This window comes from Leopardus geoffroyi, chromosome C1 (assembly GCF_018350155.1).
Source record: "Leopardus geoffroyi isolate Oge1 chromosome C1, O.geoffroyi_Oge1_pat1.0, whole genome shotgun sequence".
Taxonomy (NCBI): Eukaryota; Metazoa; Chordata; class Mammalia; order Carnivora; family Felidae; genus Leopardus; species Leopardus geoffroyi.
In genome coordinates, this window is record NC_059328.1 from 126,951,416 (window position 1) to 126,975,432 (window position 24,017).

Below are 24,017 nucleotides of genomic sequence, written 5' to 3' on the forward strand. Positions count from 1 at the left end.
ACCCAACTACCTAAGTTATTACAGGAAAACAGCCACCAATAAATCTGGAACATTTTTTACCAGGGTCACTATTAATCTTACTTATTAGTCATTTATATGTAACCGGCCACTTTTTGTGAATCTGAGAACCAGGATGAAATGATACCAAAGAAAATAACTCACTGCTACCTTTTCCTTTAAGCCAAGTGCAGTGGACCCACAGGGAATGTTTGATTTCCACTCAAAGGGCAAACACAGAATCACTATTTTCTCCTAAAAAGTGGCACACTGCATGCTGTCAGCCCCTGCACGTGCTGATCCTTCCAAGCACTGAAGATAAATCGGCCACAGATCAGAATTAAGGCCTCCTGAGCAGGTGCTTGACTTACAGCTGTATGCTGGTGCTTCTGACGAAGCAGGAGTCACCCACCACGGCACCATCCCTGCTCTCAGAATTTGTCATTGTTAGAACTGTCAGAGATAAACGGAGACTCTGTCAGATATAGATATATAACGGTTGCTAATCCTGTGAAGGAGAAATCCAACAATGTGAGGATGACTCTATCCACAGAAACAGCAAGCCTAGGTGTGATCGCTCACTCAGGAAACCAATTTCACATTTCTTCTTAGCACCAAGGTAATTCAGAGGCAGTGCCTGGACCGATGACAACGTGCCCAGTGTGATCTGGCTCTGCGACAGGCCACAAGGTGCTTTCGTGAAACTCAGAATGGTCTTACAGTACTCAATACATTTTAACTGAAAACAAATGCAGAGGACTATTCTTACCAGGGAGCGATTGTGTTTCAGCTGAAAGCTTGCTGGTAAATCTTCCCAAAGGTCTAATTTTATATCCAAAGGAATGAAGTTACAGTTCATCTGGTTTCCATCCTGATTATAGATTAGGAAGGCATGATTAGTCCATTTTGTCTGTAGGCACTGCTGATTATTTTAAAAGTAAAGAATTATATGATGGCACAATATTCCCTGTCTCCTAAAAGATAAACTGGGGGGAGGGGGGCGCGTTCTGACAAGATTCCACCCACACACAGCTCCCCGCAAGCATGCTGAGTGGAGAGAAGGGCCGGGCTCTCCAGTGCCCTCTGAATGCCTCCACTGCTTTCTCTCTAAGGGTAAAAAATACCATGGAGAGGGCTTAGTCAGTTAAACATGAGGTTTAAACATGAGTATTTCTTTTAAAAAGGGGAAGAAAAACCCCTGCATATGAAAATCTATTGTATCAACAACAGCTCGACTCCTATTCCAATTCTCTCAGCTAAAAAGAAAGTTATAGTTTCCACAATCACTTTGGAAAAAACACACAAAAAGTACTTAACACACTGATTCAAAGTTTAGACATGTAATGGTTACTCTGAACTCTGAATTAGACTTGGGGTTCTGGCCAAAACCCACAGCTCTGTAGAGGGATGCTGTTACTACAACATAGGATGCTAAACATCCGTTACTGATCTTCCTTTTAAGAGGTGTGCTTTTAGGCAGTGCGCTAGGGTTTTAATCCAGATTCCTACCTCCAGATTCACCTCAGCTCACCTTATAGCTGTGAAAAGACCTGTTAATGTTCCCTCTGCTTAGTGTCTCATGTTTAGAAGATTACTTGAATAATATTTTATGGTAAAGGGACATATAGGCATGTAGCACAGTCATAAACATGCACTCGAGACTATTAGAGATGTCAAAAGGTGAGGTGGCCCATGTGATACAGGGTGGGTGCTGGAGACAGAAGGTCAGCGAGGCTGTCACTGCAGGACTTTGCAGTTTCTCTCCTGTCTCCACCCAAAGAGGGGAAAAACATTGATCAGGTGATCCATGATGCAGAGTTTCCACTGTATAGAACAGAAAGTTTAAGGAGTTTAAGGGCTTCTGAATTCCAGTGTTTTATTCTGCCTGGTGTCTGCCTTTTGGTTTCTTGACCTTCCATCCCTTCTGGGGACCAGTTCTGTGTTATCCTCGTGTGATGGTCTGAGAAGCATGGCCAGGAGCTCTCCTCACACCGGGGCGAAGGGTGCCTCAGTCACTGGGACTTGCCTCCAGAGGAGCAGGGGGTGCTTAGGTGCTCCCTCCACGCTCAGAAGTTCCACATGGTGGGCAGGGGTCCAAGCCTTAAAGAGGAGCCCTATTCACTCCCTGGCTTCATTCCTGGTGTCTCTCTCTTGGCTGTGGTCCCACGACAGAGGTTGCATGAGGCTTCTGGCATTCATGATCCTACTCATCTCCTAATATTCTAGCAATCCCTTCTAATTATTACTTAGCTCTGGAGATTGTGACACGGCCTGCCATCTCTGTATATCTATTGGGTTTAGTATAAAACCTGTAACCTAAGTAATCTTGAAAAAGGCATTCTTTTGATAGGCTGGCCCATGAATTGAGAAAGGTACAACTATTATTTTATTATACTTAAATGGTTAGAAATTTGATACTGTAGACCAAACGGAAGTATTCATAATCTCAGCAAGTATTTCCTCAAATACTCACACTAGTTTACCTAAGCCAAAGATTCTCACAGGGACCCTGAGATCACTTCAGGGTATCCACAAAGGCAAACTGTCTTCATAAGAACAGTAAAACAATATTTGCCCTTTTCACCCCCATTCTGTCACAAATGTATGGTGAAGTTTCCCCGGGATAGGCAGAGATGAGAATCCCAATGTCTTCTATTAAGACCCTAGAGAAACTGCTAAAAATGTAAAACAATGCCAACTCTCCTCACTAAATGTTATCTTTGTCTCAGAAAATATAATGATGTTTCATAAAAATAAGCTATTGACATGAATATCAATAATGGGTTTATTATTACTACCCTTAATTAATAAATATTTTAAGTGTTTCCACTCTAATTTCAAGTGTAGTAAATGTCAATGGATATAACCCACATAAACAAAAGCTCCTTGGGGTTCTCGACAACTTTTAAAAGTACAAAGAGGTCCTGAGACTGAAAAGCTTGAGTACCACTAACCTAGGGCATGGCATGAATCAGAGCAATCATATTTTTAAAGCATCCTAGAATCTACTCAACATAGATGGGCAGAGCCCGGCTTCTGCAAAGATGCTGCTGCTGCTACAAATGATTTGTGAAGGACAGAACTTTGTCTCTTTTGAAGTATAGTTGACACACGATGTTACATCAATTTCAGGTGTGCAACATGGTGATTTGACAAGTCTATACATCATGCTGTGCTCACCAATCCCTTCCTGCCCTTTTGGCTAAGATCTAGTATGCTGTGTTCACCACAAGTGCAGCTAGTGTCTGTCACCACACAGCACTATCACTACAGTCATAGTGACTATATTCCATGTGCTGTACCTTCCATCCCTGTGACTTATTCATTCCATAGCTGGAAGCCTGTACCTCCCAGTCCCCTTCACCCGCTTTGCCTATCCCCCATCCCTCTCCCCTCAGGCAACCACCAGTTTGTTCTCTGATTTGTGGGTCTGTTTTTGCTTTGTTTTTTCCTTTGTTTTGTTTAAGATTCCACATGTAAGTGAAATCATGCGGTATCTCTTTCTCTGACTTATTTCACTTAGCATTACATGCTCTAGGTCCATCCATGTTGTTGCAAATGGCAAGATCTCATTCTTTTTTATGGCTGCATAGTATGCCCTTGTGTAGATGTGGTGTGCGTGCGTGCGTGTGTGTGTGTGCCAAACCTAGCAGCTAACTCTTACTGAGAGTTCCTTATGGCTAGGCACAGCGCTAAGTGATTTATAGGAATTAGCTTATGTTACCCTTGTAACAACTCCTTTCCATGTTTTCCAGTTGCAAAAACTGAGGCACAGAGTAGTTAAGTAATGTGTTCAAGAGCCCATACTCAGTAACAGATGTGATTTGAGGCAATTCAGCCCTGAAGTCTGTGCTTTTAACTACTATGCTGTTTTGCCTTTCACTGTCTTTAGATTTAACAAAGAAATTTTCGAATTAGCTTTAAGGAGGAAAAGAACTCGATGCCTATCTCATTGTTAATAACAGTAAATATATCCACTGAAAAATGAAAAAAAGGAAGGCTTCTGTACATTTTAAGCTGTAGAATCCCCATGATGCTTACCTTAGTATAGAGGTGAATCCGGTCAGTATTCTTACTTGCACAGAACATTAAGGTATCGTACACTGGCAAACTGTCTGGGATCTTCAACTGTTCTAATAAAGAAGATAAAAAAGAACCTGAAGGCTTACCTCCTCTCTATCCAAAATAGCTTATTTTAATCTTCTGTGGGTTAGAATGGAAGAGCTATATAAAATATATCATCGTATTTCACAAAGGACACATGTCTGGGCTTGAAATAAAAATACCATGATAGGCCATCTAAGACCATACTGGCCTATATGGGAACCAGTTGCTTTGCACTTTTGCTAATGACCCCACAAGAGAGAAACAAATCCACAATTAGCTGAGAAGACAGGAGTTAGGTATGAGGGAGAATTTCCTGCCACCGAGAGTTGTTATTAGTCTTAAGAAGTCTAGAATCTAGACATTTTGCTAGAGCGGTTTTGAGACAGAAGGAGCACCATTTTGGTTTGACAGCAATTCAGCTTTGTGAGAGGCCACCTGCATGCCAGATTCTCTACGGCCCGGTGCTTCACATTCACAAAAGAAGATGAATGTGCATGAGCTCTTTTTCTGATAATCTCCTTTTATTTATCACTTCTGGGTCTCACTGACCAATATATTCTGTAGAACAGGGTTATCAAAATGGATCTAAATAATTATAGTTAACACTTATCAAGTCCTTACAATGTGCCAGGCATTGTTCTAACTATATATCTTAACACCTCTCAGAAATAAGTAGTGCATTTTACAGAGGAGAAAACTGAGGCACATTAACTTGCCCAAGGTCATACTGCCAGTAAGAGGACTTACGGCCAGTCATGTGGCTAGGGAGCCTGTGCCCTTAACCTCTGCCACAGTTCCTAAATGACTTTTATTATTATTATTATTATTATTATTATTATTATTATTATCATTATCATTAATTTTATTTTATTTTTCCCTCAGTGACCTTTTAAAGTGTTTCCCCAGATCTGGAAGTCTATGCTTTGTCATTCTGCTTGGCAATGTCATCATATTTTAATTTTTCTACTCAAGGCACTGGTTACTTTACAAACTTGGAGTATTCCTGTATTTCATGAATTCAAAAATGTCCATTCTTCCCACACATTAACATCTCTGAAACTGGCACATCTTACAGGCCAATAAGTGTGGCATTTTACAATCATTGCTGGCCAGGTGGCAGATGTGAAGTAGCTGGCAAGGCCCAAGCACGCATGGGCTTAGTCGTGACTACTGTGGTGTTGTTACTTCAACACCACGCTCAAGTCAAGTGCCTTGTTGTTACTACATGAGTTGAGTTTAATTACTTCTAAAAGGTTTTCAAAATGCTTCTCTCTGATTTGGTATTGAAATGAGAAGCTATCATGTATATGAAAAAAATTTTAGATATAAAGCAGGAGAGCATAAATTTGATATTTAAGGAAGTAAATATGTATCACTGGAGGAACAGCCAACATTTTTTATATTCTTGCAAATGAGTAAGCCAGTGCTTTATGGGACTTCAGAAAAGGAGATCCCTGCAGATAGCGGGCACTCTCTCACATCTGGATACTGCGATGTGCAAAAGGGCTGCCTATCACCTGCCAAGCACAGCAAATGAAGGCAGGAGAAACCGCCACATCCCTCAGGGCAAATGAAAGAAATAGCAAAGCAATGGAGGGAGCTATGACCTGGTCTGGGCTATCATTAAGATATTAAGTCATAGTTAATTAGATTTTCTTTCTTAACGTACATAAAACAAGTGCAATGTATAATCACTGCCTTCAGATCTTTTGAAGAACCATGGCTAATGCATTCATGTTTAAAGATCAGAAGTCATTCTTTGATAAAAAGTATTAGAGGATTGATTCTGAATCAGCTGATATTCTTGGTAACCAGAGGCTACATGGGGGAACGTCTTTCTCTTTTCATTGTTTCCCTGAAATGTAATTTAATGGCTTGGGACTACCGAGGACACATCTTGTAAAGACCCAGCCATCCTTCCAGATCCCTGGAGTTCCAGTTAGAACAAAACCTCAGTCCCCGCAAAGCACATACCACTCCAGTTCTAAGAGCTTATGTGGATTGAATGAACACTTCAACATAGTGTGCCTCCTTTTTCTTCTGTTTGTTTTTCATGGAAATCCATGTTAGCAGGGAGATGTGAAGCTTATTGCTTGTATGAAATTCTCAGCCCAGTGATCTGATAAGTCAAAAAAAAACCCAAAACAAAACAAAAGGAAGGGGGCAGGTATGGGGAAAAAGCTGGCATTGTCTGGAGTAGATGAGGTCAGTGGAATTTTCACTGGCAGACTTTCAAAAGGTCTAGCTAGTGATTTCTGAAAGGTATGTGTAAGTAGAGCTAACATATGCCTTCATCAAGGGACCAATTTACAACTAACAAGCCAGAATATCCCTGCCACAGACGAAGAGACTCATGGCCCAGGAGGTGATAACAATTGCCAGTTGTTTGTTCTGGGTCTGATGTTTAGTCCAGTGAGCCACATGCTGTCCTACAACAAGAACATCATCAGCACTTGAGGCAAGACGTGCTGGAAGGAAAGAAGGAAACCAGAGTTATGAAAGAAATACCCTGCCTCAGACCACACCTAAAGACTGTTAAAATTAACACACCTAAACCAGGGGCCATCCCAAGATATTCTCTGAGAAGACCCTGAGGAATCAGAGGGAAGGAAGGCTGAGGGAAGAAGACAGGAGGATGCCCTGAGCTCAGAAATTCTTAAATGAACTTTTCATTTTAAAGCTATGAATCTGATTCTGAATTGTATCTGTGTTTAACAGGAACTGATTTAGAAAAAAAAGTTCAACTGTCCATTCCCAGTCGCTTTGGGGTTGTTATAATGAGAACCTCAATCTGTGGGTTACTATGGTCACTAACCGATTAGCAACCCCAGGGGCACCTGGGTGTCTCGGTTGGTTAAGCATCTGACTCTTGATTTGGGCTCAGGTCCTGATCTCACATTTCATGAGACTGAGCCCTGTGTCAGGCTTGCACTGGGTATGGGGCCTGCTTGGGATTCTCTCTCTCTCCCTCCCTCTCTGCTCCTCCCCCGCTTAGGTTTTCTCTTTCTCTCTCAAAGTAAATAAATAAGCAAGCAAACAAACAAAAACAACAAAATGTTCCTACTAAAGAAAAGAAAAGGAAAGAACCCCAAAGTACCCACAAACTCTGGCCAGCCGGCCCGTAAAGATAGTGATGTCTGACATACGGGCTGGTAGGTGCCAACCATCATAGCTCTACGTAATGAGTGGAAGCAACCAAAAAGTAAATAAATCCAAACACTACATGGCTGGCTCCAAGTGTAGTCATGAGTCATACTGTCTTGACATTATGTGCCTTAAAAACATTTTCTTAAAAAAAAAACCAAAACCCTACATTTAAAAAATACCAATGAATTGTAGACATTTAAAAGAAATTTCATGTGCAAACGATCATTATCTGTCAAGTGGCTGTTAATAATCTGTCAATCTTGGGGCGCCTGGGTGGCGCAGTCGGTTGGGCGTCCGACTTCAGCCAGGTCACGATCTCATGGTCCGTGAGTTTGAGCCCCGCGTCGGGCTCTGGGCTGATGGCTCAGAGCCTGGAGCCTGTTTCCGATTCTGTGTCTCCCTCTCTCTCTGCCCCTCCCCCGTTCATGCTCTGTCTCTCTCTGTCCCAAAAATAAATAAACGTTGGAAAAAAAATTAAAAAAAATAAATAAATAAATAAAAAAAAAATAATCTGTCAATCTTTACTGTTTTGTCCAAAGAACCTCCTAAATACCAGAACGACTGCCTCTTGCGTGGACGGGCCTGGCTCGGATGAGGCTGGGCCACGGGCTGGGGGCAGCATGTGAAGCGACAGGTCGGCTTTGCTTTCTGTGTCGTATGTGAGTGCCCATAGCTCTGTTCCTCCAGCCATCTGCTGTTTAAGGATTGGTTCCAAATGGCTGTATTTTTAATATAAATGGGAATACAAAGACTCTGCAACATGGTAGTAGTCACAAATCTACTCACAGTATTCTCTAAGTGAGAACACTGGAAATGGAAATGAGACTTACCATCACCTGGCTGCGGTGTGAGTCCGTCCTTTTTCTCAATTTTTGCTATTTCTTCTTTGCTCTCAGCCAACGGTTTAGGTTCTGAGGGTGTAAGGCCTTGTTTTTCACAGTCAGAACTAGTCCCAGCTTTGTTGTATGTGTCTTTCTGAGGATCACCTTTCCCATTTTCATCTGTATCCTGGGTATCGCCAAGGCTATCTATTTGTAGAATTATGAAAATCAAACAACTTACACATAAATTTAGATACAATCGTTATTTACTCTAAGACCAGTTTTTAAAAAGTCATAGCTAGGTCTTATAAAAAGAAAGAAAGTGAACAATGTTTGTTCATTCTCTGGAGACATTTATTGGGACTCACTAAATGCCAAGTACAACTCTACATGCTGGACAGACAGTGAGGAATGAGATAGACAGGTCCTTGCTTCCTAGAGATTCCATTTGAAGTGTCAGATAGAAATGAAGCCAGTAAGGGTTTTAGGCAAAGGAATATAACCATCTGGGTTTTTAAAGGATCACTCTGGCTGCTGTGTACTGAAGGGCCACGGGGAATCTAGCAGGGATGCCACTGAGGTCTGGGAGAGAAAATGGTGGCTTCCAGTAGGATGGTAGCAATAAAGAAAAAGTGGCCAGAATCAAGATACACTTTAGAAGTTATGCCAGCAAAACCTGACAAATCGAGTGTGGGAGGAGAGAGAGGAATCAAGGATGCTGCATCATGTAAGGATGATGAGGGAAGAGAAGATTTAGGTGTTAGGTGTGGTGGTGGTGAATCAAGAATTCCACCTTGGAAATATTAACCTTGAAGAACCTGTAAGACACCCAGGGTGGAGATGTTACATAGGCATGTGTACAAGCTACAGTTCAAGTGAGAGAAAGAAGTATGGGCCTATGAGCTGTAAGATGTCAAGTGTAAGCTATGGATGTTAAGAACAAAGCACAAGAGGGGCACCTGGCTGGCTCAGTACAGCATGCGATTCTAGATCTTAGGGTTGTGAGTTCAAGCCCCACGTTGGGCATAGGGATTACTTTAAAAAAAAAAAAGCAGAAGAAAAGTGTTACTTACTGACAAATATTAGTGTTCAATATATACTATTGCCAAAATTTACCAAATGTAATGGAGATTGAATTAGCAACCTTTATAGGACTGTAATTCCCTAATATTGCTCCTTTAGTTTTTTAGATTCCACCATTTCCTCAAAGCGTTGTATGGCAAACGCTGATTAAAAAATGTAGATGAATTCGGGGCACCTGAGTGGTGCAGCTGGTTAAGCATCCAACTTAGCTCAGGTCATAATCTCACATTTCATGAGCTCAAGCCCCACTTCAGATTCCACACTCTTTCCCTTTCTCTCTCTCTCCCTCTTTCTGTGCCCCTTGGGGGATTCTCTCTCCTTCCCTTTCTCTCTGCACCTCGCTCACTCACGCTCATTCTCTCAAAACAAAAAAATTTACATCAATTAGAATTCTGCCTTTCAGTACTTTTGGGGGTCCTTCCACATCAAGGTTAGAAATCATTATGCCAAGTATAGTAATACTAATCTAATAATTACAACTTTTATATACAGTAGTATCACTGTTACTTAGAATATGTACTTCTGTACTTCAGACTTTAACAGTCACAAAAGGAGTTTCTTTAGGTTCCTTTAGAGTTATCTTATTAAACCATGGGTCTTGAAACTTTCACTGTTGATCTTGGTATCACAAAGAAAAATCAGAATATAAAATCACTCAACTTATACTTAATGTGAACTGACATTATTCTGTAGTCATGAGATACTTTATTTTTATGGCCTAGAGTAGTTGGAAATTGAATGAGATAATGCAGATTGTGAGAGAGATTATATGGAATAAGCTTGTGGTTCCAATTTAGTTCATAGACAACAGGTGTTGACGTTACAAATATAACCACCCAGATGGCAGACTTGTCATTTTTGTAGGAACACCCAGAATTGAAAGAGGAGAGACTCAGCTACTGATTACATTTTCTTTCAGATTAAAACTAAGATGCAGAAAAAGCAAGAAAGGCAGGCGGGATCTGCAGTACTGCCTGTGTCTCAGCTAACTCTTGGTTCATGTCACTTCTCTAAAGAATTCACCTATGATGGAAAAGGAGATGTGTACAATGATCACTGCTGATAAAACAACTCCTTGCAGTTTCCAAAACTGTCAACTTGGCATTTTGAGTTACCATGAACATGGTCTCTAACACTGGAAACCAAAGAAATACTAATGATCTTTTTTCTTAAGACAGCCTCAGTATTAATAATCATTTCAAAAACAAAACATCAGAAAAAGGCATATCATGCTATAAAAACATATTCTGAGGTATGTTTATAATTTCTACTTTTAAAATAGCAGGACTTGGAAAAGAATAAACTCATAAAACCTACAAATTGGTTCTTAAAAGAAGATCTGTAGAGGAATTTTTATGATTTGTCATGCATGAAACAGGACACCATATATATCATAGTAGGCAAAGAAGCTACACCGGATTATTTTGCTATTTAAACAAAAACAATCTGTAATTTCTTTTAAAACAAGTATTATCTACAGGAGAAAGAAAACAGCAGGTCTATGACTATAAGGCATATTTGCTGCCATAGCAACCGAGCTTCTATTCCTGCCCATTGAATTCACATCCTGCTGGCATTAATGAGAAATGTCCATTTGTGCCAAATTAATGCCATGTCACAGACGCTCCGGGATATACATTCTTGACAGACCTGGAAGTTTTGCATGTTCCACAAGGGGATAAATTCAGTCTTCATTGTATAAAGTTCTTACTCCAGCTTAAAAGCTGAAGTCAGTGCCGAGTCACACTAAACCGATACAGCAGTTGCCTCTAAAAACACTGGCTAGGTGAAGACAACACCACCAGCCCCCTCCAGGGCCACACTCCATCTACTCACCAGCACCGCCTCGAGGATTCTCACACATTTCACAATACGGTAACGTGGAGTTATTGATATAGGTGCAGAGGCCACACGGCCAGCCCTTTCCAGGAAGAGGTGGGGTGGTTGCCTGGGCAGGAGCCGTGGTTTGCCTGAGCCAGGATGGCTTCTCCTCTGGGGCACTGTGGTGGTCATTGGCGGTAACCAACTTTAATCTTTTACCTTCAGGCTCAAAATTGCTTTCATAATCCATGATATGTCTCGTGGCTATTTTTCCAGGGTTTGCCGAAACGACAGTATTTTTCTCCTGGAATATCCCCGATTCATCGCAGGAGGTCACCAACTGCCTTTTCTTAGGTTTTGGTGAAAAGAATGATCGAATATCATGCTGTTTTTCTTTTTCAAACTGGGAAAAACAAACAGCAAATTAAGAAGCAATCTAATATGTTTTTCCTAAATAAAGCAGTTGAACCAACTATTTTCAGTAACCATATTCCTTTCTCTTTTGAACACCTTGTTGGAAATGAATTCAATTATGCTGACTCTTCATATATACATATATGTAGAATAACATGAACAAATCTATAGACTTTCTGTGTCTAACTTTTTTTTAGCACTTACAATGTGCCTAGCACTTAACATATATTAACTCATGTGATCCTCATGCCAGCTCTGTGAGACAGGTATTAATATTCTTCCTACATTTTAGATGAGGACACTAAAGGTTTAGAGATGTTAGGTAACGTGGCTATGGAATTTATGTAATAAAATTATACTTCATAAACTATCTGCTCTAGAGGTATGTCAGGGACCAGAGAACTATGTATTAAAATACTTCAAGTTGGGAAAGGAGAATTGTATATTTAAGTATTTCAAGTCAATCAAGAACCTACAAAAATGTTTTCTTAACCAAACTATAAATACAATGTTCATAAACAATGTTTTTCATATTAAAGTGGTTTTTTTTTTTTTTGATTAGGGAGCATTTTTTTTCAAATAGAATTAAAGCTACTAATTAGAACTGCTTCTTTAATAGACACATCTTAATAATTATCTTGTTTTCAAGAAATATATTTCTCTTTTCTAAGAAAAGCTCCATCATTATCTTGTTTTTCATCTTCTTTTCTATGTGTAAATCTTAACCTCCTCATTAGAGAAAGTAGAATGCATATCACCACAATTGATTAGCTAGCAGTAAAGGAAAATTAGAGTCCGTTTTAGAGAATTCCCGCTGGAGGTACTATAGTAGACACACAATACATTTCCAAAGACGGCCACACCCATTCTTATTCTATTTGACATGTTCTTCTCACAGTGTGACAATGACACACCTACATTTAGAGGTGGGGTCTGTGTTTTTCTCCCTTGAACCTGGGTGGGACTTTGTAACTGTCTTGATCAACAGAATACAGTGAAAGTGACAGCATGTGTGACTTCTATGGCTTCCACTTGGTTGCTGAATCCATTTTATGTCTTGGGTTGCTTGTGTTTGGAGTGTAGCCACCATGTTGTGGGGAAGCCCAGGCCACATGGAGAAACCATGTGTGGATGTTCAAGTTGACAACTCCAAGCAGGCCCCTAGGTTACAGACATCGTCAATTGCCAGACGTGAGTGCATGAGCCTTGAGATGTTTCCAGATCTCAGACTTGGGGTCCTCCATTAAAGGCCCTAGTCATCATGGAGCAGAGGCACATACATCATCTCCATAAGCCTAGGTTGAATTCCTCACCCACAGAAACCATAATAAATAATATATGACTATTTGAAGAATAGTTTGAAGACAAACTGTTGTTTGAAGACATTGGGTTTTGAGGTAATTCGTTATGCAGCAATAAATTAACATTGACAGACACTACAGATAATGATAGCAAAATACCATATATTGTAAAGATATTTTACAGAATAAAACTTACCTGCACTTCTTAGCAGTGCTGTATAAGAAAGCAAGATATAGTAAATACATAGAAAGAAGGATTAGTGGTTAAGAGGGAAAAGGACATGGGGAGTTATGGTAAATGGTTAGAGTCTCTGAGGTGATGAAAACTTTTGAAAATAGTGATGACAACTGCACAGCATTGCCAATGTAATATTACGTAGCATTACCATTCAACTGTACACTTAGAAGTGGTTAAAATGACAAGATTTGGGATTATATAGTTACAAATATAATCACACATTTTTGTCATTTTTCTGGTTCTCCAGGAGGGAGTCCTCTAATCACCTTCCTGAAGGATACAATGCTGGCTACCAGTAATCTGGGGGCAGATTAGGAGAACGGTGCTAAGGATTCCATCATTACTTAAGGAGTCTTTCACTTAATACATTTAGAGTTACATCTTTTTAAAGATTTTATTTTTAAGTAATCTCTACACCCAACGTGGGGCTCGAACTCACAACCTGGAGATCCAGAGCTCCATGCTCCACATACTGAACCAGCTAGGCACCCTTGAAATATATTTGTTAAGAAGAGCAAATAAATAAATAAACAAATAAATAAAATATACAGTAACAGGCCACTGTCACTTACATGGAATAATGTTTAGATAATATTAGAATCTTTTGTCCCATTCTACCTTGTAAGGAATTTGTTTAAAAACATTTTAATCTCTCCATCTTCCCACAAAGAACCAAACCAAAATTGTTTTAGATTTGCTTATAAAAAAAGCAACCCTCCCAATAATACAAAACAAAAACCTAAGAAATCTTAAAAAAAAAAAAAAAAGAATTCTCAGGGCCTTAAAATAATCAGCTTTTATAGTTGATCTCTTTAATTAAGATAGTTAATTAAGCTGTTTTTTAAAGAACCTCTTTTACTATTTAAGTAATGACTAATTTTAGAATTAACATTTGAGAAATTCTCATTATGTGCCAGAGGCAAGTCACAGTAAAGATTAGCGGTGACTGACAGTAATCAGAAACTGATGGCTGCATCTGCCACTTACAAGGGCCGGTACACAGGAGTAATCAGTATTGGTGTTATTTGGAAAGCTCAGGTGCTCGGGTAATCATAAATTGAGACTTGAGTGCATAAAACCCAGAAAAGGGTATAATGGGAATCATTTTACAGTTTTGGGAACTGAAGGATCCACTAAGAGCATAATTTTAGAAAAAGGAGAGGGCAAGATTAATCAGTGGCAATGACTTTAGTTAATGTTATGACGGCTACATTGGACAATGGTGAACATGGTTATAGGCAGTGAACTTGCAAATTAGTGCCATGGCCATGGGGCTGCCAGAAGCTGTAAGGCCTAACAGAAATAAAGGCTTCCTCTGAGGTAATCAATTACAAGCCTGATCTATATCATCAGTTATGTTTTCTGAGGGCAACCTCTGAGCAATCGGCAGGAGGGAGGTTGATAAGGTTTCTTTGACACTTAGCAGCTGGGAGTGACAGAAACACGGGCGAGAAAATCTCTCTGACACATCCTTAACGATAATCATACATGTTGGATGGAAACAGAGAAGGGCTGCAGGTTTACTGAACAGGTGTTCTTGGGACCCATGGGCCTTTCACAAGACCTTGGATAGCCTCATGTGAGCCTAAGAAACCCTTGAAATTGTCTATAAAATGTTTTGTGTTGTATGTACATTTTAAAAAAAATGTTTATTTTTGAGACAGAGAGAGAGAGACAGAGCATGAATGGGGGAAGGTCAGAGAGGGAGGGAGACACAGAATCCGAAGCAGGCTCCAGGCTCTGAGCTGTCAGCACAGGGCCCGACGTGGGGCTCAAACTCGAACAGACCACAAGATCGTGACCTGAGCTGAAGTCAGACGCTTAACCGACTGAGCCACCCAGGTGCCCCGTATGTACAGTTTTGGAGCATACTTCTTTACTTTCTCCATGGTTTCAGAGGGATGGATTCAGGACCCAACAAAGATTAAGAGCCACTGGACTAGAATAAAATATCTGAACATGCACCTGTGGTTTGAGCAGCTCCATTTCTTTCCTTAATTGTCCAGAAGTAAAGACAGATTGAAAGTTCATATGTGAGTGTACAAATGAGTGGTGAATTAACTCTTTTCAAGGAGAAACAAAGAAATACATTCTCCTAAATACTGAGAATCCCTCTAGCTTCTCTCAAATAATAATTTTTCCATACTGAGTAGTACCAACACAGAGTAACTTGGGTGCAGGCATGAAACATTCTCCTTTGGTTCATCTGTCATGGTAACTGGATTCTGAGCAGCTTCTTACAGGAGAGCAAATGACACGGGAGTGCCCACATGGCCAGAGAGAGGGAAACGCTGATGAGGTGAGCAGAGGACAGGGCAGGAACCGTGACGGCTGGAGTTGTAGGAGACACTGCTGTGTGGGCAGGACTCACAAGTCTAAGGTCAGGTAGGTCAGCTCAAAGCAAAATACACTTTCCTTAATGTTTTGAGACAGGGACATATCACCATTAGCTCTGCAAGGAGACTCTAGCAGGTTCTTGGGACATGTCGAGATTAATCAAAGAAGTGAACATTAGTGCTTTTTAAATTAATTTTTTATAAAGTGAATGTGGATCCACCAATGAAAGCATCTGAGAAAAAGGCAGTAAGAAAAAATTATAAACAAAATGTTTCCCAAATGAACATGTTTTCTAAAAATATTAGATTTATTAATAACAAGATTCCCTGCAGGAGCAAGCTTTACTGGTCTTACCAGAACAGACCAGAATCTTTAAATTATAAGAGCCACACTGATAGTTAAATACTCAGTAGCCATACTGTTTTGGCAAGTCTGTATTTGAAAAATGACTGATCTTATTAATGTTATCAGCATTTCTCAGTGGTAATGGTAAGCAAAAATACAGGAAGACAAAACATTTTTTATGGCTTAGGAAAGCTTTTTTACTTAAATAGCACAATTAAGCTAAAACTTTTTTTTAAATTTATTTTGAGAGAGAGAAAAAGCATGTGCATGAGTGGGGGAGGTGCAGACAGAGAGAGTGAGAGAGGGAGAGGGAGAGGGAGAGGGAGAGGGAGGGAGGGAGGGAGAGAGGGAGAGGGAGAGAGAGAGAGAGAGAGAGAGAGAGAGAGAGAGAGAGAGAGAGAGAGAATCCCAACCAGGCTCCATATTCAGCTCAGAGCCCAACGTGGGGCTCAATCGCATGACTGTGAGATCATGACCTGAGCCAAAATCAAGAGCCAGATACTTAACTGACTGAGCCAGCCAGGTGCTCCAAGCTGAAAAATTTTGTCTTTTCTGACTACATTCTTGCATTTAGAAAAGACATTATACTAGCAAATTATTGACAAATATCCTAACTCATCATGACTGTTTGTCCTTGTAAAGAAATAACTACGTTAAGTGACCCTTTTAGTATATGATAAATAAAGAACTGAAATGTAGGTGTTTGTAAGTAGGAGGAGTGATCTAAACTTATAGTAATTTTTATCACAAGGCTTTGGGAAAAAATAGAGTTAAGCCAACATGCCCCTGTCATAAGATGTGGAAAACAGAAGAACACATTACTCTCTTCGGTTATATAGCAGACACTCGTTACTGTGTTCCTGTCTTTTGTTCAATCTTGCCTTTGAAAAACATAAAAAAAAATATTGCTTTTGGTGAGAAGCGCTGGGAATAAAAACTACAAAATGCTTAAGGTGGCAAAATGTGTGTTTTTATCTGAAAGGTTCAGGGACTTAATATATTTGCTCTGTTTTGCTGCATGGTAAACTAATGCTCTTTAGAGACAAATTTCTTGGCCATGATGATAGGATTAAAAGCCAGTTATTAGAAATGAAGCAGAGGAAAAGGAAATCTCATAAAACTCATAAAAAAACAATAAAGCACTTCAAAGTCTGGTGCTATCCCAGAGCAGCACACACCACCAACAAAAAGCACCAGTGTCGGGTCTCAAAGACTTTGATCAAAGGGCAGCTCTTGTAGGAATCATTACTGTCTCATGTCATTCGTCTCCTGTTCTTCAAAGAATTAATAAAACCGCTGTGACACAAATGGGTGATGGCCCTGAACGGCCCACGACTGGTGAGCAGAGCTGGAACTAAGGCGTCTGCCCTAACATTTGCAAACAAGCCAGAGGATACACAATGACAAGAGTGAGGGTTTAATCATCTAACTAAAAAAAAATAAATTTCAGTTCTCCTAAAAGTAGACGTTTTCTGGTTTTGTAAAATGTCCACTCTCATGTAGTTAAATAAAATGTTGACAGGGATCCACTCTTAGGCACAATGTTTTTCTCTGTGGGCATAAAGAAAACAAATCAAACAAAATAAAATAACACTGGTTTTAAAGGAACATAGTAAAAAAGAAAACATTATTTTTATCAAAAGCAGTGCAGGGGTGCCTGGGTGGCTCAGTTGGTTAAGTGTCCAACTTCGGCTCAGGTCATGATCTCATGGTTAGTGACTTTGAACCCTGCAGTGGGCTCTGTGCTGACAGCTCAGAGCTTGCTTCGGATCGTCTGTCTCCCCCATCCCTGCTCCTCCCCTGCTGGTTCTCTCTCTCTAAATAAATAAATAAACTTAAAAAACAATTATAGGGGCGCCTGGGTGGCGCAGTCGGTTAAGCGTCCGACTTCAGCTAGGTCACGATCTCGCGGTCCGTGAAGTTCGAGCCCCGCGTCGGGCTCTGGGCTGATGGCTCAGAGCCTGGAGCCTGTTTCCGATTCTGTGTCTCCCTCTCTCTCTGCCCCTCCCCCGTTCATGCTCTGTCTCTCTCTGTCCCAAAAATAAATAAACGTTGAAAAAAAAAAATTAAAAAAAAAAAAAAAAAAAAACAATTATATAGCAAAACACTGTATAATGCACAGATCTCTAGAATGGGAGTTAAATGTCACCTACTCGCACGCCTCTGGTGATGGCATCTCCCCCTCCTCCTGCACAAGCTGCTATTAGGCAGAATTCCTCCCGGGCCCTACTAGGTTGACCCTACCTCTGAAATGTCAGGAATTTTTCTCTTCCTATTACCACTACTACTGTTAAGAGTTCAGTGTGGTGTTTAGTGCTCCAAATTCCATCTGGGAATCTCTGACAAAGCAGCCTTTAAAAAAAAAAGTTCATTATTACTATTATTATTGTTATTATTATTTTAACTGAGAGAGAGACAGAGAGAGTATAAGCAGAGTAGGGGGAGAGAGAGAGAGAGAGAGAGAGAGAGAGAGAGAGAGAGAGAATCCCAACTAGGCTCCATACTGTCAGAACAGAGCCCACAACCTGGGCCTTGAACTCACCAACTGTGAGATCATGACCTGAGCTGAAATCAACAGCCAGCCACTTAACCAAATGAGCCACTCAAGCACCCCCAAAGCAGCCTTTTATATAGTAATAGCCCTAAGAATAAAAAGGAACTGGCTTTATTAATAGGCCTATACATATCTATTAATAAAAGTAAAGTTTTGGTAAAAGGTATATTAAAGAACCCAGCTAAAACCCAAGGCTATCATGGGACTTCGTATCTCTCAGCCAAAATCAAGACTTTAGGGCCTGCCAGGGCAAGGTGCTTTCTTTCACTCTGCTTATGGTGCAGACACAAGTGCAGGAGAGGCAGGCCTCTGGGGAGAAAGGCAACTCGTGGCCCAGCCAACATCTTAGGCTCTGAAAAATTCTCTCAGGGATAGGGGGAGAAAGCCCTGAGACAGAGTAGAGACAGAAAAATCTCTTTACCACAGGTTCAAATGGGATGGCAGACATAATCCCTTCTCCAGCTACCACTGTCTCCAAGAACTTCTGACCCTTCCCCCTCCCATTCATTTCCCACATTGCTACTAGGGTCATCTTCAGAAAACAGAAATCTCATCAGGTCATTCATGTCCTTAAAAGCCTCGGATGACATTACACTCTTTCCAGGATAAATCCAACTTCTTGGCATTACACGTGTGGGCTCCTCTCCATCTGGCTGAGGCCAGAGTTTTGGGGTTCTTCACATTTGAATCACGTCTTGTGTGCCCTATGCTCACACATTCACATGGAATACCCATTCCCAGAACATGTGGAGACTGTTCCTTCTTCTCACTGTGCTTTGTGGCATGCTTTGGGTGTTCCCTAGGGCTGGCTGAACTAGGATCCAACCCCTGTGAACTCATCCTTCACAATCCAGCTCAGGTGCTTCCAAAGGTAAACTTTCCCACATGCCTACAGTAGTTATTTATTCTGTCCTGTGATCCCAGAGCCTGGTTTACATATCTCTATTTTGACATATATTATATCTCATTAAAATGATTTGATTACAGTCATCTCTCCCAATTAAAGAGTAAGCTCCAAAGGAATGCTAGCTGTTTTCCTTATCTTTGCACCTAGCATGTAGTATTTTAAAACTAACTGCTTTATTGAGCTATAATCTATTTGTATACCATAAAATTCACTCTTTTCAAGTGTCCAATTAAGTGATTTTTGGAGTATTTCAGAATTCTACAACCATCACCACTGCTTAATTGTAAAACATTTTCCTCACCTTCAAAAAGAAATCCTTTACCAATTAAGCAGTCACTTCCTATCTCTCCCCCCTCCAAAGCCCTGGCAACCACTAATCTACTTTATTTTTCTATGGATTTGCCTATTTTGGCCAATTCATACAAATGGAACCAGACAATATGTGGCCTCTTGTGTCTGGCTTCTTTCATTTAGCATTAGGTTTTCAGGATTCCTCTATGTTGTACATGTATTGGAACTTCACTCCTGTTTATGAGTAAATACTATTCTGTTGTATGAATTATTCATCAATTGATCGATATTTGGACTATGACATTCATGCACAAGTTTTTGTGTGGACATATGTTTTGAATTTCTTTGAAAGTGAACCTGCTGGACCATATGGTGATTCTACGTTTAACATTGTAAGGAACCGCGAGAACTATTTCGCAAAATGGCTGTACCATTTTACATTCCTACCAGCAATGTATGAGTGTTCCAGTTTCTCTACATCTTTGGCCATACATGTTGTCTGTCTTTTTAATTTTAGACATCCTAGTGGGTGTGAAGTGGTATCTAATTGTGGTTTTAATCTAACCTTAATAAATATTTATACAATGGTCTTTAAATGCCCTGTACATAGTACATATCACATAAACACTGACTAAACCAAATTGAAGTGTTTCAATGCTCTATTCACTCCATAAATAACTGAGTGTCCACAGTGTGCTAACTCTAATGCATCTGGTATAGCCTGGCAAGGTCATGAAGGTAGACTGTGGAAAAGAAAGGTCTGGGTTCAAATCCCTGCTCTGTCACTCATTGGCTGTATATACTTAGGCGGATTATTTAACCTTTCTGAGCTTTAGTGGGGCATGGTAGTAGTATCTGCCTTGTGATATAGCTATGAAGGTTAAATAAAATTATGTGTTTAAGGGCTTTGCACAGGGGCTGCATGGAATAGCCACTCAATACATGTTAATTATTACTACTGAGTGAATTGTTATCACTGAGTAGATTGAAGTAATAAAGACAAAGGCCGATGCCTAATAATAGCACTATGTGATATAGGCCATGATGAAGATATTTATATGTCTCTGTCCATAACAACGAGGTCGCCCTCTTGTCCTTATTATTAGGCTATTATACAGACTAATTATATAATGTTTATAGAGTTTACAGAGTGGTTTGAGTGGTTTACAGAGTGGTTTGAGTTCTAAAATATATATAAATGAATAGTCTAATTTAAGATGTGTTAAATTCAAGAAACCAGTACATTTGCATATTCAGAAACAAGACATTTTGGATAAGAAAAACTTAGACTTCACAAATGCGACAGCTCCTACGGTCAACGTTATTTTGCTGTTACCCTTTTCTCAACAGACAATATGTGGGAAACAAGGTTATTTTTCATTTGTATGAGACAATTCCTTATTGCACTGCTTAGCCCACAACAAAAAACCATTTCATACAATGTTAGCATTTAATAAAAAACGCAAGGTTTGTTTTTGAATTTTGAGGGCATATTTTTAAATTTCATAGTTGTGCTAAAGAGCTTTTCTTCCCAACTACACAATTTTTTTTTTTTTCAGACCAGCAACCATCCTACATATTTTTAATGCAAGTGTAGGTGTTTGAAATAGAAATCTGCTTTGAGTTAAGAGTGTTCCAGAAGGACTTGAGGACAGCAGACCAGGGGGCTTGAGGATGGTTTTGATAGAAAAAAGGCAGTGGTGTGAGCCAGGTGAAAGATTGAAGTACTAAAGAGGGGTAAGAAAGGTAGGCAACCAGGAAGAGTCTAATGAGGAGAAAGTTAAACTGTGAGCTGTTGAACTATGAACTCATAAAATGAAAACAACTGGTAAGGTTAAACACAGACCTCAAAATCAGAGACTGAATTTGGGATGTGGAGATCTGTTCCAAAATGGAAAGAGATCTACTGTGTGAAATTAGAAAATGGAAGCAACTCTAGCTTACTGAGGCTTGAAGAAGAGAAACCAAGCAGAAAGAAGACCTGCCCTAGGCAGAAGTTGCACTTGTTACCCACACTAAATTAGAATCCTTTCTTTTGCTCACGAATGAATCACTTACTGAATATTTTAACAACCAGTACTCATATATCCATATATACTGGTAAAGTACCAGCCTTGGTGCCATATATTTTTTTTATCCCAAGTTTCTCTTTGGATACTTTACAGTATATATAATATGGATGAAGGGGACCTCAGTCATCTAGTGATCTAGGGACTCAAATGGCTGGAAAATGATGTTACTGTTTATTTATTAAGAGCCAAAAGAAAGAAAGGGCTCTGTAGGCATTAAGGGAAGGGCCCAATTCCTACAGCTAATGCTAAAGAAAGGGATACCCCTCAGATGATAGAGCATAAATGAAAATCAGAGAGAGGGGGAGGCTTCCTATTGAAATACTCCACTGAGTGTATTTTATTCAGAAACAGCCTTTAATCACTAGGAAATGACATTATAGAATAATTAACTCCATACCATTCTCTCTTTCCATCGGTAAGTGACCAACTTCATCACTCAGTGTAAGCCATTGTGGGAAAATCAAAACACCTCAAAACCAAAACAGCAGTTAGATGTCATATACTTTCAGAGGCAGAAAAAAAGGAAGAAGCCTGAGAAATAGGATTGCATCTGAGGCAGTGACCTTGGTGACGGACTCCTGGACAACACTTGTTACTTAAGGGACAGTCAACTGGGCTGTGCAGAACTATCTTTCCTCATGGTGGTAGGATGTTTTCATTGAGTTGGACTTCCATTTGAGTTACATTTGGATTAATGTTTTCCTTTAAAAAATGTAAATATATTTAGGAGGGGTAAAGAACTGTGACTCATTCAATTGTGTGGATTAATTCCATGCAGGGTATTATGCACATACTTAATAACAGCTACAGCAGCAGCATTAACCAGTATTGTGCTGAAGCAAAGTCCTAGAATCCCATGCTATGCCAGATCACAGGAATGTCCAGAAGGCCCTATTGGTGGGGTGAGGGAGTACAATGAGGAGACTGAAGAAGAGGCTATTTACCAAACATTACCCAAAGAAATTGACTATTTTAACAACCAGTACTCTTATATCCATATATACTGGTAAAGTACCCACCCTGGTACCATATATTTTTTTATCCCAATAATTAGCTGAATTATGTGACAGAAGAGAATTCTGATTAAGAGAGGAAGGAGATAAAGATAATGCCAATGCCATGCCCTCATTTTATCCTCTCTTTGCCCTTTGAGCTCACTCTCTGCTCCTTGGTCTCCTCCTCTCTGAGCCTCTCAGTTCCCTGTTCACTACGGCTGATGGGCTGCACTGAGACATGTGATAACACATACTATCTGTTCTTCCTGCAAGGGAACGTCCCTCTTCTTGGCCTTAGCTCAAAGTTCCAGCTGCAGCCACAGGGCACAGGGACAGATAGAAAATGAACATCTCTTAAAATGCTGACACTACAGAAATGTTCACAAGCTGTGAAAAACCATCCAATTAGAACCATTATAAACTTTTTAGTTAAACAAGTTTTTGATGACAATGGGCAAATCTGGTTAATTTGGCAAAGATTAATTGACAAAACGGGAAATATCTGAAAAATGTTAAATGTAGGAAATTTTAAAAAAAGACTTTAAAAAAGGATCAGAAAGAAATTAGTATAAATAGAAAGATTTCCATAGGAAATGCTCAAAGTTTGGCAACATTCAGAAGAAAAATATTTTATCAGTAGATTAAATTTGCTTAGGACTTGTCAAAAAATTGAATATTTCTTAAAATGCATGAAACTGGAGGGTATAAACTTAGGTGAGTAGCATGTGCACCTAAAGTTCACATTTCACGTCCTGGCCCCAAACCACCAAATAAAAACAAAGCAAAAACACATCAAAACAATGGTCTCCACATTACAGAACTCCAACTTATAGAAAACCATGTGTGTATAACAACACGTAGTCAGGCCAGGATGGTTCAAGATGGTGGAAAAGAAAGATCCTTAACTTATCTCTTCCCATGTATACAAAAATATACAGCTATATATAGATTAATACCCTCTTAAGAAGACTGGAAAACTAGCTGAAGAGTTTATCCACAATAGTCGACATAAAGGCCACAGTGAGATGGGAGAAGCAGAGACATGGTTTTGCCAAAATCTGTCCTTGGCATGGGGAGGGATCTTAGCAGTTCAGTGCTTCTCCTAAAGAAGCAAGGTGCTGGTGCCCCACATGAGACACTCCAGTCCTTGCGATTTACACTGGGAAGATAAATCCCCTAAAAGTCTGGCTCTAAAAACCAACGGGCTTATGTCTAGGAGACCCAAGAGGCTACAGGTAATTAAAAGTCTGTTCTTAAAGGGCTCCTGCACAGATTCACTCATCGTGGGATGGAGGGCAAAAGCAGAAATTTGAAAAGTGCGTAGGCCATATGCAAAGGAGATTCATTAGTTATTCTTTAAGCATCTGCTGGAGATAAGCATCCACTGGCAGGACTTTCTCTGGGGAAGGAGGTATTGGTGCCATTTTTGAGTTCTTCACTCTACCTTGTCATGCTGGCAGTCACCACTTTTGTATTCCCCCAGCCTTGGTAGCACCAATAGGCTTCCCCTGCTCCAATGTTCTCTCATGATCATGCTGAAAGCTGGCAGGCCTGCCCTGGACGCAGGCTCCCATGCAGGTTTCTGAA

At 40.1% G+C, this 24,017-nt stretch overlaps 1 protein-coding gene across 6 annotated transcripts in view; it reads right to left on the minus strand.

Annotated features, from left to right (window-relative positions):
- Nucleotides 1-24,017, minus strand: part of ZRANB3 (zinc finger RANBP2-type containing 3) — a 304,410-nt gene that overhangs the window by 15,832 nt on the left and 264,561 nt on the right. For 5 of the 6 annotated variants that reach the window (XM_045479592.1, XM_045479591.1, XM_045479594.1 and 2 more), the window contains 4 exons: nucleotides 10,992-11,379; nucleotides 8,082-8,279; nucleotides 4,039-4,130; nucleotides 767-868 (listed from right to left, as the gene is read on the minus strand). In XM_045479592.1, coding sequence (XP_045335548.1) covers nucleotides 767-868; nucleotides 4,039-4,130; nucleotides 8,082-8,279; nucleotides 10,992-11,379 — 780 coding nt within the window. The remainder of the gene's footprint in view (nucleotides 1-766; nucleotides 869-4,038; nucleotides 4,131-8,081; nucleotides 8,280-10,991; nucleotides 11,380-24,017) is intronic. The other variant, XM_045479595.1, reaches the window with a different exon arrangement.